Raw genomic sequence first — 20,937 nt, 5'->3', positions numbered from 1 at the left:
TCGACGTATGCGTTAACAACACTCCTCTTGTACCTGTCAGGGCAGTCGCTGTTGGCACTTAGGCACATTCCTATGTTTGTTTCCTTTGTGTAGACTGCAGTGTGGAAACCTCCGCCTTTTTCCATGACTGTTACATCTAGAAAAGGCAGCTTCCCATCCTTTTCCGTCTCGTAAGTGAAACGCAGCACGGAACTCTGCTCAAATGCCTCCTTCAGCTCCTGCAGATGTCTGACATCAGGTACCTGTGTAAAAATGTCGTCAACATAATATATATATATATATATATATATATATATATATATATATATATATATATATATATATATATATATATATATATATATATATATATATATATATATATATATATATATATATATATATATATATATATATATATATATATATATATATATATATATATATATATATATATATATATATATATATATATATTATGTGTGTGTGTGCGTAAATCACGAAAATTAACACGTGATGAAAAATATGTCCGTGTCAGACCAGGGAGGAAGATTTGAAACAGGAATTTCCTTAAGTTCTTTCGTATATTAATACATTTTCAGAACAAATGATTTACAAGTCAATAGGTTTGGACATATATAGGTACGAGAAAGAGGTGAGGTGAGGTATAATGACAAATATATGAATAGGATTAGTTGGATATAACATAAGAGCTGCATCATATGGACCAATAGACCCCTATTATTACCTATGTATGGGCCAGTAGACCCATACATGAATAATAATAGCATAAGAGAGTAGATACTAGCAATGAATTAGTGAGACAAATGTGTATCAATGATCCTACTCAAATTGCCCTTTAACTGATCATTCAAAAATGGATCTAAATTATATAAACCACTGCTGATGTTCAAATTACATGATTTTGTAATCTGTATTAAAGCCGATTCAATTATGTTCTTATTGAAAGTGAATTTTTCCAATTCGTTATTGAAGAACCCATCTCCCAATCAATTTGTTGAGAATTTTCTGACAAATGAACAGACAGAGGATTAAACAATTGGCTATGTCCTACAGAGTATTTATGTGGCAAAATTTTACATTTCAAATCCTTAGATGTTTGCCCACCATAGAACCTATTACATTCTTTACAAGGTATTTTATAAATGGTACAATTATCACTACGAGGGCTGTTTCTATCTAATTGTTTACCAACTGTATTTTCGTAATTGAAAATACATGTAGATCAAAAAGTTTCAAAGCCTTGACAATATTTTCAAACCCAGAAAAATTTGGTAAACAAAACACATTCTTTGGGCGAATTCTCTCACTTTATATATTACTATAACATGTAAGACGTGCTTTGCTACGGCAAACATTAAAAAACTCAGTGGATAACAAAGCTTGAGACCAATAGAATCAATATTCTTAAACTCTTCATCTAAGAATTCTGGACTAACAACCCAAAGAGTTCTTAGATATATAGATGAAAAATTTTTTTTTTTTACATTGTATCTATGCCCTGAGAAATGACGAACATAAGATAAATTATTCATAGGATTTGTAGCCTATGTAGACATTTTGAAAAATCATCATACCAACCAATCCTGGTGATGCTAGGGAAATAGACATTATGACCCAATCAACATAACAACCAATCCTGGTGTTGCTGAGGACGGCATTGAACTGGACAGTGAGCAGATACTATTTGATTCCTGCTCTTCTCCTTATATCTGCAGAAAAAAATTAGAAATACAAAATAAGTTTACTGTCATTTAGAAAATGAAATTCAAATTGTAATTACATAAGAACAATAAAATACAGAAAACTTCGAGTGCATAATGTGAAGGGGAGAAAGTAAACACCGTGCTGAAATTAATCAAGTTTACTTAAATGAAGCTACAAAATAACAGGTGGAATATGACTCGTTTATTTTATCTTCTCATATTTTAATATGAGTGGTGGCAACACTCCTCATATTAGTCAATAATAATAATAATATGCAACACTCCACAGTTTCCACAAATTATGAATCACGATGTTATTCTTTTTCTATGACTGTTTTCTACAACATTAGGCCTTCTGTAACTCTACTCAAATAACATGCAGCATTCTGGGTCTCTTCATTAGTAACGAACGTGTAATTATTTACTTTCTAAAAGAATAAAAATTAATTTCATTCAATATCCGGCGTTTCTCCTAACATTATTTTCCTCTTAGTACCTTAACATTTAATAACACATTTACTAACAAGAAGGGAGGTATGAGAAGGCCAGTTTATCTACTTTAATAACCGCTCCTGGATGCTGTAGTCACCGCAGGCTATAGTGCCGAAATGTAGCTCCTCACGGTCTCTTCTCTACTAATTTCCTCCCTCTGTAGTCAACTGCTAAGTCTTCACCTCACATGATATGCTGCTCTCTTCCACCGAATTTCTCTCACGAACTAATAGGAGAAAGCAAATTTTGCCTCCCGAGAGTTGTCGTCACTGCTACACCAGAGCAGGACTCGGCCACCGATCTTCTCTGATCAGCTCCTTACTGTACAAATGGTCCTCGGGTTGCACCTCAAACTTCCCAGGGCCTCATCTCGAGACAAACTTGGTGTCGGAAATTTCCGACCTTCACACTACCAACACCTGATACAACTAGATAAATCTGTTGTATCAGAAAATTAACATTACTAACCATATTAATTTCAAGTCAGGAAACTTCTAGAAATCTCTGAGAAAATGTATAGGATGATTGTGTCAGCCAGCATCGATACGGCATCACTATTAATCTTCGCTTATTGTTAATATTTCCAGTCTATTATTTCTTTATATCAGAAAACATTATTTTAGATTGGAATTAATTAAAACTTAATAAGAATTAACCTGTAAACTGTGCAACACATGAATAGCTTTGGTGAGTAACTGTCATGGAATTGCGCACTACAGCTATTGATGTGTTTGAGTACCATGCAAGATTTGAAAGTACCGCGGCTACACCGTTCAAAGTACCGCGGCGAGAGCGGGTTGCTGTGTAAACAGCAACCCGCTCTCGTACAAGACAGCAAATATATGACTTATTGCTTATAGTGAATATTTTGCTTATGAATTAGTACATATGTGGAATATTCCTAGTTATAATTTTTTCAAGGCCCAAACTCTTCCTCACGTACCAATTTACGTCTCACAGTACCCGTCCATCGCCGTAGAGAGCAGAATAGTCATGATTGGTTCAATTATGAAAATCGTAGTTTTCAGGTCCCACATGGGTTGTGAAATTTACCTACCATGATCTTAGAATATTACAGATCAGCTACATCCTATTGAAGGCTTGTAGTTTTGTTTTGAGAAATATTAGTTGCTCTTAGTGAATTATAATAACCAAGCAAACAATTTCAAGTTTCCACAACGTTCCTGGAAAGTGTTTGAAAGGATTGGAAACGTTTGTTTTCACGAATTAGATACATTATTTTGTGTGGAACTAAATAGGTTTCCAAAACTTTTAACCAAAACCTACGAACCTAACTTAATTTTAAACTTTGTGACCCCTTTTGTACCTAATTTGAAACTTTGTGACACCTTTTATAAAGTGTTTCAAGTTAAAATGCCCACATATGAATAAAACAGGAAATCTAAAAATATGAAAATATATTTCTACATATGGTAAAATAAAGCATCATAATAAAGGTGGGTTCATCATTTGTATTCATTTATCATTTGTATTAGCGTAGTGAAGTGGCGTTGTGTAGTAGCCTGGTGTAGTTGCATGGTGTAGTGGCGTGGTATAGTGGCGTGGTGTAGTAGCCTGGTGTAATAGCCTGGTGTAGTAGCATGGTGTAGTGGCGTGGTGTAGTAGCCTGGTGTAGTAGCATGGTGTAGTAGTGTGGTGTAGTAGCCTGGAGTAGTGGCGTGGTGTAGTGGCAATGTGTAGTGGTGTAGTGTAGTAGCCTGGTGTAGTGGCATGGTGTAGTGGCGTGGTGTAGTAGCCTGGTGTAATAGCCTGGTGTAGTAGCATGGTGTAGTAGTGTGGTGTAGTAGCCTGGAGTAGTGGCGTGGTGTAGTGGCAATGTGTAGTGGTGTGGTGTAGTAGCCTATTGTAGTGGCATGGTGTAGTGGCGTGGTGTAGTAGCCTGGTGTAATAGCCTGGTGTAGTTGCGTGGTGTAGTGGCAATGTGTAGTGGCGTGGTGTAGTGGCAATGTGTAGTGGTGTGGTGTAGTAGCCTGGTGTAGTGGCATGGTGTAGTGGCGTGGTGTAGTAGCCTGGTGTAATAGCCTGGTGTAGTTGCGTGGTGTGGTGGCAATGTGTAGTGGCGTGGTGTAGTGGCAATGTGTAGTGGTGTGGTGTAGTAGCCTGGTGTAGTGGCATGGTGTAGTGGTGTGGTGTAGTAGCCTGGAGTAGTGGCCTGGTGTAGTGGCAATGTGTAGTGGTGTGGTGTAGTGGCATGGTGTAGTGGCCTGGTGTAGTAGCCTGGTGTAGTGGCGTGGTGTCGTGGCGTGGTATAGTAGCGTGGAGTAGTAGCCTGGTGTAATAGCCTGGTGTAGTAGCCTGGTGTAATAGCCTGGTGTAGTAGCCTGGTGTAATAGCCTGGTGTAGTAGCATGGTGTAGTAGCCTGGTGTAATAGCCTGGTGTAGTAGCCTGGTGTAATAGACTGGTGTAGTAGCATGGTGTAGTAGTGTGGTGTAGTAGCCTGGAGTAGTGGCGTGGTGTAGTGGCAATGTGTAGTGGTGTGGTGTAGTAGCCTGGTGTAGTGGCATGGTGTAGTGGCGTGGTGTAGTAGCCTGGTGTAGTGGCGTGGTGTAGTAGCCTGGTGTAGTAGCCTGGTGTAGTAACGTGGTGTAGTAGCCTGGTGTAGTAGCGTGGTGTAGTAGCCTGGTGTAGTGGCGTGGTGTAGTAGCCTGGTGTAGTGGCGTGGTGTCGTGGCGTGGTGTAGTAGCCTGGTGTAGTGGTGTGGTGTAGTAGCCTGGTGTAGTAGCGTGGTGTAGAAGCCTGGTGTAGTGGCTTAGTGTAGTAGCCTGGTGTAGTGGTGTGGTGTAGTGGCATGGTGTAGTGGCGTGGTGTAGTCGCCTGGTGTAGTGGGTGGTGTAGTAGCCTGGTGTAGTGGCGTGGTGTAGTGGCGTGGTGTAGTCGCCTGGTGTAGTGGTGTGGTGTAGTAGCCTGGTGTAGTAGCATGGTGTAGAAGCCTGGTGTAGTGGCCTAGTGTAGTAGCCTGGTGTAGTGTCGTGGTGTAGTGGCGTGGTGTAGTGGTGTGGTGTAGTGGCATGTAGTAACCTGGAATAGTGGAGTGCTGTAGTATCATGGTGTAGTAACCTGATATAGTTTCGTGATGTAGTGGCGAGGTGCAGTAGCCTGGTGTAATAGCCTTGTGTAGTAGCCTGATGTAGTGATGTGGTGTAGTGAAGTAGTGTAGTAGCATGGTGTAGTAGCCTGGTGTAGTGGTGTGGTATGGTAGTGTGTAGTAGCCTGGTGTAGTGGTGTGGTGTAGTGGCATGGTGTATTGGCATAGTGTAGTGGCGTGGTGTAGTGGTATTGTGTAATAGCCTGGTGCAGTGACATGGTGTAGTAGCCTGGTGTAGTGGCGTGGTGTCGTGGCGTGGTATAGTAGCGTGGTGTAGTAGCCTGGTGTAGTCGCCTGGTGTAGTGGTGTGGTGTAGTAGCCTGGTAGAGTGGCATGGTGTATTGGCATAGTGTAGTGGCGTGGTGTAGTGGTATTGTGTAATAGCCTGGTGCAGTGACATGGTGTAGTAGCCTGGTGTAGTGGCGTGGTGTCGTGGCGTGGTATAGTAGCGTGGTGTAGTAGCCTGGTGTAGTCGCCTGGTGTAGTGGTGTGGTGAAGTAGCCTGGTGTAGTACCCTGATGTAGTAGCCTGGTGTAGTGGTGTGGTGTAGTAGCCTGGTGGAGTGGCATGGTGTAGTAGTAGTTGTAGTAGTGTAGTGGTGGTGTAGTAGTTGTAGTAGCAGTAGTAGTAGTAGTAGTAGTAGTAGTAGTAGTAGTAGTGGAGTGGCATGGTGTAGTAGCCTGGTGTAGTGGTGTGGTGTCGTGTAGTGGCGTGGTGAAGTGGGGGTGGCGGCGGTGGTGTTGGTGTGGCAGTGGATGTGTTGGGGGGGGGCAGTGGTGGAGTTGGGGGTGTCTGCGGTGGTGTTGGTGTGGCAGTGGATGTGTTGGGGGGGCAGTGGTGGAGTTGGAGGTGGCGGCGGTGGTGTTGGGGGTGGCGGCGGTGGTGTTGGGGGTGGCGGCGGTGGTGTTGGGGGTGGTGGCGGTGGTGTTGGGGGTAGCGGCGGTGGTGTTGGGGGTGGCGGAGGTGGTGTTGGGGGTGGCGGCGATGGTGTTCGGGGTGGCAGCGGTGGTGTTGGAGGTGGCGGCGGTGGTGTTGGTCATGACGGCGGTGGTGTACACCCACACACGACTACACCCGCAAACGACTACACCCGCACACGACTACACCCACACACGACTACACCCACACACGATTACACCCACACACGACGACACCCACACACGACTACGCCCAAACACGACTAAACCCATACACTACTACACCCACACACGACTACACCCACACACGACTATACACTCACACATGACTAAACACACACACGACTACACCCACACACGACTACACCCACACACAACTATGCCCACACACGACTACACCCACACATGAATACACCCACACACGACTACGCCCACACACGACTACACCCAAACACGATTACACCCACACACGACTACACCCACACACGACTACACCCACACACGACTACACCCACACACGACTACACCCACACACGACTATACACCTACACACGACTACACCCACACACGACTACACCCACACACAAATACGCCCACACACGACTATGCCCACACACGACTACACACACACACATCTATGCCCACACACGCCTACACCCACACACGATTGCACCCACACACGACTAAACCCACACACTACTACGCCCACACACGACTACACCCACACACAACTACACCCACACACGACTACACCAACACACGACTACGGCCACACACGACTACACCCACACACTACTACACCCACACACGACTACACCCACACAAGAGTACGGCCACTCACGACTACACCCACACACTACTACACCCACATACGACTACACCCACACAAGACTATACACCCACACACGACTACACCCACACACGACGACGCCCACACACGACAATGACCACACAAGACTACACCCACACACGACTACACCCACACACAATTATACACCCACACACGACTACACCCACATACAACTATGCCCACACACGACTACACCCACACACGATTACGCCCACACACAACTACACCAACACACGATTCCACCCACATACGACTACATCCACACACAACTCTACACCCACACACGACTACACCCACACATGACTACGCCCACACACTACTACACCCACACACGACTACACCCACACACGACTATACACCCACACACGACTACACCCACACACGACTTAACCCAAACACGACTACACCCACACACACGACTACACTCACACACTATTACACCCACACACGACTACACACACACGACTACACCCACACACGACTACACCCACACACGATTACGCCCACACACAACTACACCCACACACGATTCCACCAACATACGACTACACCCACACACAACTATACACCCACAGACGACTACACCCACACACTACTACACCCACACACGACTACACCCACACACGACTATAAACCCACACACGACTACACCCACACACGACTACACCCACACACGAATACACCTACACACAACTATGCCCACACACCACTACACCCCAACATACGAACGGCATTCAGAAACTTGTGTAAAGAATCATTCAGAACTTTGTATACCACATATGTCAGGCCAATCCTGGAGTATGCAGCCCCAGCATGGAGTCCATATCTAGTCAAGGATAAGACTAAACTGGAAAAGGTTCAAAGGTTTGCCACCAGACTAGTACCCGAGCTGAGAGGTATGAGCTACGAGGAGAGACTACGGGAATTAAACCTCACTTCGCTGGAAGACAGAAGAGTTAGGGGGGACATGATCACCACATTCAAGATTCTGAAGGGGATTGATAGGGTAGATAAAGACAGTCTATTTAACACAAGGGGAACACGCACAAGGGGACACAGGTGGAAACTGAGTGCCCAAATGAGCCACAGAGATATTAGAAAGAACTTTTTTAGTGTCAGAGTGGTTGACAAATGGAATGCATTAGGGGGTAATGTGGTGGAGGCTCACTCCATACACAGTTTCAAGTGTAGATATGACAGAGCCCGATAGGCTCAGGAATCTGTACACCTGTTGATTGACGGTTGAGAGGCGGGACCAAAGAGCCAGAGCTCAACCCCCGCAAACACAACTAGGTGAGTACAACTAGGTGAGTACACATGACTACACCCACACGACTACACCCACACACGACTACACCCAGACACGACTACACCCACACATGACTATACACCCCACACACGACTACACCCACTCACGACTACACCCACACACACGACTACACCCACACACGATTACACCCACACACGCCTACACCCACACACGACTATACACCCACACACGACTACACCCACACACGATTACACTCACACACAACTATACATCCACACACGACTACACCCACACACGATTACGCCCACACACGTCTACATGGACACATGACTACACCCACACACGACTACACCCACACACGACTACAACCACTCACGACTACACCCAAACACGAAAACACCCACACACTACTACACCCACGCAAGACTACACCCACACACGACTATACACCCACACACAACTATACCCACACATGACTTTACCCACACACGACTATGCCCACACACGACAACACCCACACACAATTACACCCACACACAACTACACCCATACACAACTATACACACACACACGACTACACCCACACACGATTACACCCACACACAACTACACCCACACACAACTATACACCCACACACGACTAAACCCACACACAACTACACCCACACACGATTACACCCACACACGACTATACACCCACACACGACTACACCCACACACGACTACACCCACACACGAATACACCTACACACAACTATGCCCACACACCACTACACCCACACATGACTACACCCACACGGCGACGCCCGCACACGACTACACCCACACACGATTACACCCACACACTACTACACCCACACACAACAATACACCCACACACGACTACACCCAGACACGACTACACCCACACATGACTATACACCCCACACACGACTACACCCACACACGACTACACCCACACACACGACTACACCCACACACGATTACACCCACACACGACTACACCCACGCACGACTATACACCCACACACGACTACACCCACACACGATTACACTCACACACAACTATATACCCACACACGACTGCACCCATACACGACTACAGCCACACACAACTATGCCCACACACGACTACACCCACACACGATTACGCCCACACACGACTACACCTACACATGACTACACTCACACACGACTACACCCACACACGACTACAACCACACACGACTACACCCAAACACGAAAACACCCACACTCTACTACACCCACACACGACGACGCCCACACACGACTATACACCCACACACGACTACACTCACACACAACTATACACCCACACACGACTACACCCATACACGACTACACCCACACACAACTATGCCCACACACGACTACACCCACACACGATTACGCCCACACACGTCTACATGGACACATGACTACACCCACGCACGACTACACCCATACACGACTATACACCGACAAACGACTATACCCACACATGACTTTACCCACAAACAATTACACCTACGCACAACTACACCCATACACAACTATACACTCACACACGACTACACCCACACACGATTACACCCACACACAACTACACCCACACACAACTATACACCCACACACGACTAAACCCACACACAACTACACCCACACACGATTACACCCATACACGACTACACTCACACACAATTATAAACCCACACACAAATATGACCACACACGACTACACCCACACATGACTACACCCACACACGACTACGCACACACACGACGACACCCACACACGATTACACCCACACATGACTACACCCACACACAACTATACACCCACACATGATTACGCCCACACACGACTACACCAACACACGACTACACCCATTCACGACTACGCCCACACATGACTACACCCACACACAACTACACCCACACACGACTACACCTGCAGACGACTACACCCACACACGACTACACCCACACACGACTATACCCACATACGACTACACCCACACGCGACTACACCCCACAGACGACTACCCCCACATACGACTACACCCACACACTACTACACCCACACACGACTACACCCACACACAACTGAACACCCACACACGACTACACCCACACACTACTACTCCCACACATGACTACACCCACACACGACTATACCCACACACGACTACACCCACACACACGACTACGCCCACACACGACTACATCCACACACGGTTACAACCTCACACGACTACACCCACACACAACTATACACCCACACACAACTATACACCCACACACGACTACACCCACACACGACTATACACCCCACACACGACTACTCCCACACATGACTACACCCACACATGACTACTCCCACACACGACTACACCCACACACTACTACACCCACACATGACTACACCCACACACGACTATACCCACACACGACTACAGCCACACACACGACTACGCCCACACACGACTACATCCACACACGGTTACACCCACACACGACTACACCCACACACAACTATACACCCACACACAACTATACACCCACACACGACTACACCCACACACGACTATACACCCCACACACGACTACTCCCACACATGACTACACCCACACATGACTACTCCCACACACGACTACACCCACACACGACTACACCCACACACAACTGAACACCCACACACGACTACACCCACACACTACTACTCCCACATATGACTACACCCACACACGACTATACCCACACACGACTACACCCACACACACGACTACGCCCACACACGACTACATCCACACACGGTTACACCCACACACGACTACACCCACACACAACTATACACCCACACACAACTATACACCCACACACGACTACACCCACACACGACTATACACCCCACACACGACTACTCCCACACATGACTACACCCACACATGACTACTCCCACACACGACTACACCCACACACGACTACACCCATACACAACTAAACCGAAACACGACTACACCAACACACGACTATACACCCCACACACGACTACTCCCACACACGACTACACCCACACACGACTACACCCATACACAACTAAACCGAAACACGACTACACCAACACACGACTATACACCCACACACGACTACACCCACACACGACTATACACCCCACACACGACTACTCCCACACACGACTATACCCACACACGACTACTCCCACACACGACTACACCCACACACGACTACACACACACACAACTACGCCCACACATTACTACACCTACACACTACTACACCCACACACGACGACGCCCACACACGACTATACACCCACACACGACTACACTCACACACAACTATACACCCACACACAACTATGCCCACACACGACTACACCCACACACGATTACGCCCACACACGTCTACATGGACACATGACTACACCCACACACGACTACACCCACACACGACTACAACCACTCACGACTACACCCAAACATGAAAACACCCACATACTACTACACCCACGCACGACTACACCCACACACGACTATACACCCACAAACGACTATACCCACACATGACTTTACCCACACACAATTACACCCACACACAACTACACCCATACACAACTATACACTCACACACGACTACACCCACACACGATTACACCCACACACAACTACACCCACACACAACTATACACCCACACACGACTAAACCCACACACAACTACACCCACACACGATTACACCCATACCCGACTACACTCACACACAATTATAAACCCACACACAAATATGACCACACACGACTACACCCACACATGACTACACCCACACACGACTACGCACACACACGACTACACCCACACACGATTACACCCACACATGACTACACCCACACACAACTATACACCCACACATGATTACGCCCACACACGACTACACCAACACACGACTACACCCATTCACGACTACGCCCACACATGACTACACCCACACACAACTACACCCACACACGACTACACCTGCAGACGACTGCACCCACACACGACTACACCCACACACGACTATACCCACATACGACTACACCCACACGCGACTACACCCCACAGACGACTACACCCACATACGACTACACCCACACACTACTACACCCACACACGACTACACCCACACACAACTGAACACCCACACACGACTACACCCACACACTACTACTCCCACACATGACTACACCCACACACGACTATACCCACACACGACTACACCCACACACACGACTACGCCCACACACACGACTACGCCCACACACGACTACATCCACACACGGTTACAACCTCACACGACTACACCCACACACAACTATACACCCACACACAACTATACACCCACACACGACTACACCCACACACGACTATACACCCCACACACGACTACTCCCACACATGACTACACCCACACATGACTACTCCCACACACGACTACACCCACACACGACTACACCCACACACAACTGAACACCCACACACGACTGCACCCACACACTACTACTCCCACACATGACTACACCCACACACGACTATACCCACACACGACTACACCCACACACACGACTACGCCCACACACGACTACATCCACACACGGTTACACCCACACACGACTACACCCACACACAACTATACACCCACACAAAACTATACACCCACACACGACTACACCCACACACGACTATACACCCCACACACGACTACTCCCACACATGACTACACCCACACATGACTACTCCCACACACGACTACACCCACACACGACTACACCCACACACAACTGAACACCCACACATGACTACACCCACACACTACTACTCCCACACATGACTACACCCACACACGACTATACCCACACACGACTACACCCACTCACACGACTACGCCCACACACGACTACATCCACACACGGTTACACCCACACACGACTACACCCACACACAACTATACACCCACACACAACTATACACCCACACACGACTACACCCACACACGACTATACACCCCACACACGACTACTCCCACACATGACTACACCCACACATGACTACTCCCACACACGACTACACCCACACACGACTACACCCATACACAACTAAACCGAAACACGACTACACCCACACACGACTATACACCCACACACGACTACACCCACACACGACTATACACCCCACACACGACTACTGCCACACACGACTATACCCACACACGACTACTCCCACACACGACTACACCCACACACGACTACACACACACACAACTACGCCCACACATGACTACACCTACACACTACTACACCCACACGCGACTACACCCACACCTGACTACACCCTACACACGACTACACCCAAACACGACTACACCTACACACTACTACACCCACACACGACTACACCCACACACGACTACACGCACACACGACTATGCCCACACTCGACTATGCCCACGCACGACTTCACCCACAAACAACAACACCCACACACGACTACTCCCACACACGACTACACCCACACACGATTACACCCACACACGACTACATTCAGACACACCTATACACCCACACACGACTATGCCCACACACGACTACACCCACACACGACTACGCCCACACACGACTACGCCCACACACGACTACGCCCACACACGACTACGTCCACACACGACTACGCCCACACACAACTACACTCACACACGACTACACCGGCCCACACACGACTACGCCCACACACGACTACACCCACACACGACTACACCGGCCCACACACGACAACACCCATACACGACTACGCCCACACACGACTACACCCACACACGACTACACCCACACACAACTACTTTTTTCTGATCATAGAATAACTAAATGTATTTTGAAGGTTTCATTCAGCAATTAAATATCATTCACAATTTATTAATGAATTTTAAAATAAACACCATAAATTTTATATATAAACATGTTAAAATTATTTGTAATGCATTAGGAATAAAATAGTTTTAGACAAAACATTTATTATAAAACCTATTTGATTGGATTTTTGGATTAAAAGTTTCTCAAATGCTCTCCTGCACCATTCTCAATGCAAGTTATTCCTTAACCCATGGGAGAGAGATATGTGAAAGTTTTCGAAACGTTTTGTGTTTGCTGGGAAGCACTATAAAATATTACATATAATATGGGTGCTGTGCCAATCAACATTATATACACTAGTCTGTGCTTTAAAAGTCTTTAAAGAATGTATTGTAGGAACGTCAACAGAAAACGATGTTACGTTGAAATGTCTATGGGGTAAATTACTGCAAACAGGATTGAATAGTGTCTCCTACCTACTGTAGGATGGGTATAAGGTCCACTACCACCTGTTAGGTGGGTAAGGATCCATACGACTTGTAGGATGGGTCTGGGCCCAACAACTACGCATTGGATGGGTATGGGGACCACTATCATCCACAGGATGGGTACCGGGTACACTGCTGCCTAATGGATGGATATATGGTACTCTACTACACACAGGATGAGTATGGCGTTCCCCTACCGCCTGCAGGATGGGTATGGAGGCCACTACTACCCACAGGATGGGTATGGGGACCACTGTCATCTACAGGATGAGTATGGGGTCCTCTTCTGCCCATTGGATAGGTATATGTTCCACTTCCGCTCACAGGATGTGTGTGGAGTCCACAATACCGCCCAAGGATGGGTATGGGGTCCACAATCACCCACAGGATGAAATTTGTGTCTACTACCGCCCACAGGATGAGTATGGCCTCCATTGCCGCCCACAGGATAAGTATAGGATCCAGTACCATCCACGGAATGGATATATATACTTAACTACCGCCTACAGGATGAGTATATCGTCTACTACCACCCCACAGGTACTTTTTCCTGAATAAACATTTTGATTTTAGTGTACCCCATCAACCTGTTCTTGCACTTGTTTATAGTCAATATTGGCTTATTGATATGTGCATATGTGACATACTAATTTATTGTGAATATTAGAGTTTACCTTGAAATGCTGAATAGAAAACACCGACCTATCCTAACCTTCTTAGTATGTTAAAACACTTTCGCGCTCTCGGCGTTCAAAAAAAAACAATACCCCAGATGCTTTCGGCACTTCGCGCGCCTACGCGGTAAGACCGAAAAGTGTACACTCTTTTGACTGTCCTGACAATAATTGAAGGCGCACGTATTTAAATTTGGTATCACTGTGTTCGCAATGAAATTGTCTATAAGAGCATACCTATAAAATGCCGCCCAACCATAAGGAGTATCAACACCAAATAAAAAACTATGCAGATCACTCGCCGAGAGCGCCAAACAGCAACAAAATGTTTCCACTCTCTTAATGGTTGCGAAGCCTACAGTTGTCCTACATCGCTAATTTTGGTATCATTGGAATCGCAATAGAATTCTCTACACGGACATATGTATATGAATGTTTAATATAGGTAATTGCCCACCCGCAAGAGTGTGTGAAGTGGAGAGTAGTTAGCCGCGAGCGCACTGGCGAAAACACAGGGGGGGAAATCATGCTTGGAAAGTTTATACGTTTCCTGACCCTACTTTTCTATGTACGTATTTCTTTTTTATACCAATGTGTTCGCAATAAAATTTTCTATAAGATGAAATGTATAACATTTGTACAAAGCATGTGTAAGAGACGCGCCAAATATTGAACCACGTCGCTCAGTATGCGTTCGCGGCAGAAACGAACGCATTGTTTTCGTTCGTTTGATGTTTGTCATGTTTATACTTGTTGAAACATTTTATAATTTGTATGACAGTGATCGCAGTAAAATTCCCTACACAGACATATACATAACACATACAAATATTTCCCACGTGTTGGATATATCAACGGCTAAATGGAACCCACTGCCACACGCTCGCCACACCCCCAAACATACTTTGTGTATTCTTTTTTTACTCATAGAAGTTTATGTGATATAATATTCATTCTGGTACCAAAAAATTCGCAAATAAATTCTCTACAAAACAAAAGTATCCCCATTTATTTCGGTTAAAAAATGGAATTTATAGAAATATTTTTTCGCTGGACGAGAAAAGTCTGCTGTTATGCGGAATCGTAAGAAAAAACGGCGACGAGTTATCTCTAATCTAAAGCGCGAAAGTGATATTATATTAATTAAGATAAGCATCTTATTGCTTCTTAATTAAAATTAGTACTTAACCTGTACCTATGTTGATATTACAGTTTTATAAAAATAATAAAACTAAACCAAAATATTTAAATAAATTGAAAATTAACTCAGGATATTGTCAAATATTGTATAAAATCTCTATTGTTTAATGAAACTGAAAAAGAAATTCCTAATAATAAAACTGGTCTTTAGCAAATCTATAGGAAGATTTTGTACCTTAAAATCAAAATATAATTTGGCATATACCACATATGTACTTATTAATCAGCCAAATAGTGACTATAATCAATAAGTCATATATGTACTGTCTTCTGCGAGAGCGGCAACCCGTTCTCACACAAGACAGCACATATATGACTTAATGCTTAAAGTCAATATGTTGAATATGAATTAGTAAATATGTGATATATTCCCAGTTACTTTTTTTTCCAAGGCCCAAACTCTTCCTCACGTACCAATTTACGTCTCGCAGTACCCGTCCGTCAACCTAGATAGCAGAATAGTCGTGATTGGTTCAATTATAAGGAAAATTGTACTTTTCAGGTCCCACATGGGTTGTGAAATTTACCTACTATTGTCCATGCTCTTAGAATATTACAGATCAGCTACATCCTATTGAAGGCTCGTAGTTTTGTTTTGAGAAATATTAGTTGTTCTCAGTAAATTATAATAAGCACTAAAAATTATTACATAGAATAAGTCCTTCACTAATCAATATTATATACCATAGTTTGTGCTTTACAAATCTTTAAAGGATGTTTTGTAGGAACGCTAACAGAAAACGATGGTACATTGGAATATCTATGGGGTAAACTACTGTAAACAGGATGGTATTGTGTCTAGTCTACCAACTACAGGATCGGTATATTGTCCACTACCACCTGTTAGGTGAGTAAGGGGTGCAATACCACCCACAGGATGGGTATGAGGGTCACATCCACCCAGAGGATGAGTATGGGGATCACATCCACCCACAGGAAGGGTATGGGGTCCAATACCACCCACAGGATGAGTATGGCGTCCACTACAACCCACAGGATGGGTATGGGGCTCCAACCACCCATAGAATGGGTATGGGGCTCCAACCACCCATAGAATGGGTATGGGATCCAATAACACCCACTGGATGTGTATGGCGTCCATTGCCGCGCGTCGAGCTCGAAAACCGCAGCATTCATCTCAGAACCATGCCTATTTCACGCAGATTCCTACATAAACGTAAGAGTTTTATATGTCACAAGAAAGATAGAAATATAAGCTTTATTCTAAATACCTTACCATGGGCATATTTAAATTTAAAGCGAAGATACGTGTACTTTTATAATAGCCGAGCTTTAACCCCGGACAGATCGATCGACCGAGCAACTCTCTCTCAGAACAATGTTTATTTCACGTGAATTCGTTAATAAACATATATGTTTTATATGTCTCAAGAAAGGCAGACATATAAGCTTCACTTTAAACACTTTACAACAGACATATTTAAAATTCTAATGAAGATTCATGTATTTTAAAAATTACGGAGCTCCCACCCCGTACAGACTGAATGACAGCAACTCTCTCTCAGATCAATGTTTATTTCACGTAAATTCGTTAATAAACACAAATGTTTTATATGTCTTAAGCAAGATAGAAATAAGAGCTTCATTTTAAATACATTACAATATACATATTTATAGCTCAAGTGAAGATACATATGTTTTTATAGTAGCGCTCAGTAGCTTGTCGGGCATGGAGTGCAGACGCCTACGCACTTGCCGATATATTGTATAATTTTTTTTTTTTTTTTTTTTTTAGATATATACAAGAGTTGTTACATTCTTGTACAGCCACTAGTACGCGTAGCGTTTCGGGCAAGTCCTTAATCCTACGGTCCCTGGAATACGATCCCCTGCCGCGAAGAATCGTTTTTTCATCCAAGTACACATTTTACTGTTGCGTTAAACAGAGGCTACAGTTAAGGAATTGCGCCCAGTAAATCCTCCCCGGCCAGGATACGAACCCATGACATAGCGCTCGCGGAACGCCAGGCGAGTGTCTTACCACTACACCACGGAGACTGCATATTAACAAAGATTCGCTAATAAAGCCTAAAATCTTATATGCCTCCAGAAAGACCGAGATATGAACATTATTGTAATTGCACCAAATGAAATATATCATGTTCGAGAACAAAGATATATCAATTTTAAATTAAGTTTCGACTCTCTCTCCGGTGAGAGAGATGGGGCGACTCTCGCCCCATCTATTGGAGATTCTGTGCACTAAAGACCCAATGCTACTCAACCCCTCTTAGCATTATTTAAGTAATGAAGTAATATGGTATATTTACTCACTATAATGTGGGTGCTGAATGCAGAACATGAGAAAACATATATTTACTCCAAACTAATGTAATTTCATTATGAAATAAGTAGCATCAAAGGAAGTCGATGGTTCAAGTGGCAATGTTGTGGAGCAACTTATCCAAGATATATCGTTGTTTGGTAAGTGTTTGTTGGCATATCCGGTTGTCGCCCTTCTCTGCACAAATTATCACAAATTTAAATTATAATGTTAACAAGTAGAATACGTATTTTTAATAAAATGTAACATAACTAGCCAGAAACATTTAACATTTATTAAAAAATATATGTTTGGAAGTTAAATCGACTTCATATTCAATTTCTTTCTTTATTATGCACCCCATACCCATCCCGTGGGCGGTGGTGTACAGGATTACAGAGGCACATAATCGGTTCAGGAACTGAACCCTCTAGTTCGTTTAGCTAAGCAAATAACAATATATGACGCTAGTTAAAAAATTATCAATGTTGTATACACATGTACACACCTTCATACATACATGTATATATATATATATATATATATATATATATATGTCGTACCTAGTAGCCAGAACTCACTTCTCAGCCTACTATTCAAGGCCCGATTTGCCTAATAAGCCAAGTTTTCCTGAATTAATATATTTACTATAATTTTTTTCTTATGAAATGATAAAGCAACCCTTTTCTCTATGTATGAGGTCAATTTTTTTTTATTGGAGTTAAAATTAACGTAGATATATGACCGAACCTAGCCAACCCTACCTAACCTAACCTAACCTATATTTATAGGTAAGGTTAGGTTAGGTAGCCAAAAAAAGCTAGGTTAGGTTAGGTTAGGTAGGTTAGGTAGACGAAAAAACATTAATTCATGAAAACTTGGCTTATTAGGCAAATAGGGCCTTGAATAGTAGGCTGAGAAGTGCGTTCTGGCTATTAGGTACGACATATATATATATATATATATATATATATATATATATATATATATATATATATATATATATATATATATATATATACGTATACACATACATACATATCTAATCACCCACATAATTACACACATCAATAATCTTTGTGTCACAAGTGACATTACAAGAGGCTCACAACAGTCACTATACGAGGCACTTTACATCTATAGTGAGTCACACAGTTACTAGTCTTGCTGCACACCCACCCAACTGGGCGGCAGCTTTATAGTCATGTGCATGCATTACCTACAGTAAGCAAATTTTGGATACTTCGCTAAAATTTCGGGCAGCACATCATTATGAATGAAGTACTTACACATTTCTTGGACACTATTGATGGTGTTTTTTCTAAATTCCGCAATTTTTTCACATTCCATTATATAATGACGCAAAGTATGCGAATAGTTCTGCTGACAGAGTTTACATTTAGTCAAATCTACGTCAGCAGTTGTTACAAACTCCCAGAGGTACTTGTAGCCGAGCCTAAGCCTAGCAGTGGTAACATCTAGAAGTCTGAGTATCTAGTGGGCCATTTTTGGTAAGCAGAACTGGCGCTGTGGGATGAACCAAACGTCGAGTTAAGGGGCCTAAATGAATGCTCATTCATATATGGCCCACTAGATGCATTCGGAGACCAATATGGGAAGGAATCCACAGGAGACAAACTCTGACTCCATCATTGATTATTTCACTATATCTGTGTCTAGCTTCAGAGATAAGCACGTCACAGTTATGGCTTAGGGAGCTGAGGGTAGTCAAGGATGACAAGGAGTCACTTACAATTAGCGTGTCAACTTTGGATTCATATACGCGCTCTAGTGCAAGGATTATGGCAACCAATTCTGTTTGAAGAGTGGAGGCCCAGTTACTTAGACGCGCTCCACACTCATGGGAGATGGAACCATCTCTCCCTGTCACAACAACTGCACTTCCAGCTGCACCATGGGACTGATGCAAGGATCCATCAGTGTAAATAATTTGGGAAAGGGAGCGCTCTCTGACTAAAGCATCAATTTGGCTTAAGGCATTGTACTTTGCTTCTTGTCGAAGCAAGGACTGTTCTTTAATCAG

The 20,937-nt window shown here is 44.3% G+C and overlaps 1 protein-coding gene across 2 annotated transcripts in view; it reads right to left on the bottom strand.

Moving 5' to 3' along the window:
* Window positions 1-1,291: 1,291 nt before the first annotated feature.
* Window positions 1,292-20,937, bottom strand: part of LOC123762225 (uncharacterized) — a 184,073-nt gene continuing 164,427 nt past the window's right edge. For both annotated transcript variants that reach the window (XM_069324184.1, XM_069324179.1), the window contains exon 7: window positions 1,292-1,712. In XM_069324184.1, coding sequence (XP_069180285.1) covers window positions 1,707-1,712 — 6 coding nt within the window. In that variant the 3' untranslated portion in view covers window positions 1,292-1,706. The remainder of the gene's footprint in view (window positions 1,713-20,937) is intronic.

Source organism: Procambarus clarkii, chromosome 2, assembly GCF_040958095.1.
Source record: "Procambarus clarkii isolate CNS0578487 chromosome 2, FALCON_Pclarkii_2.0, whole genome shotgun sequence".
In the NCBI taxonomy this organism is placed as follows: domain Eukaryota; kingdom Metazoa; phylum Arthropoda; class Malacostraca; order Decapoda; family Cambaridae; genus Procambarus; species Procambarus clarkii.
Note: the sequence above shows the minus strand (reverse complement) of the source record. Positions and strands in the feature narration are given on the sequence as shown.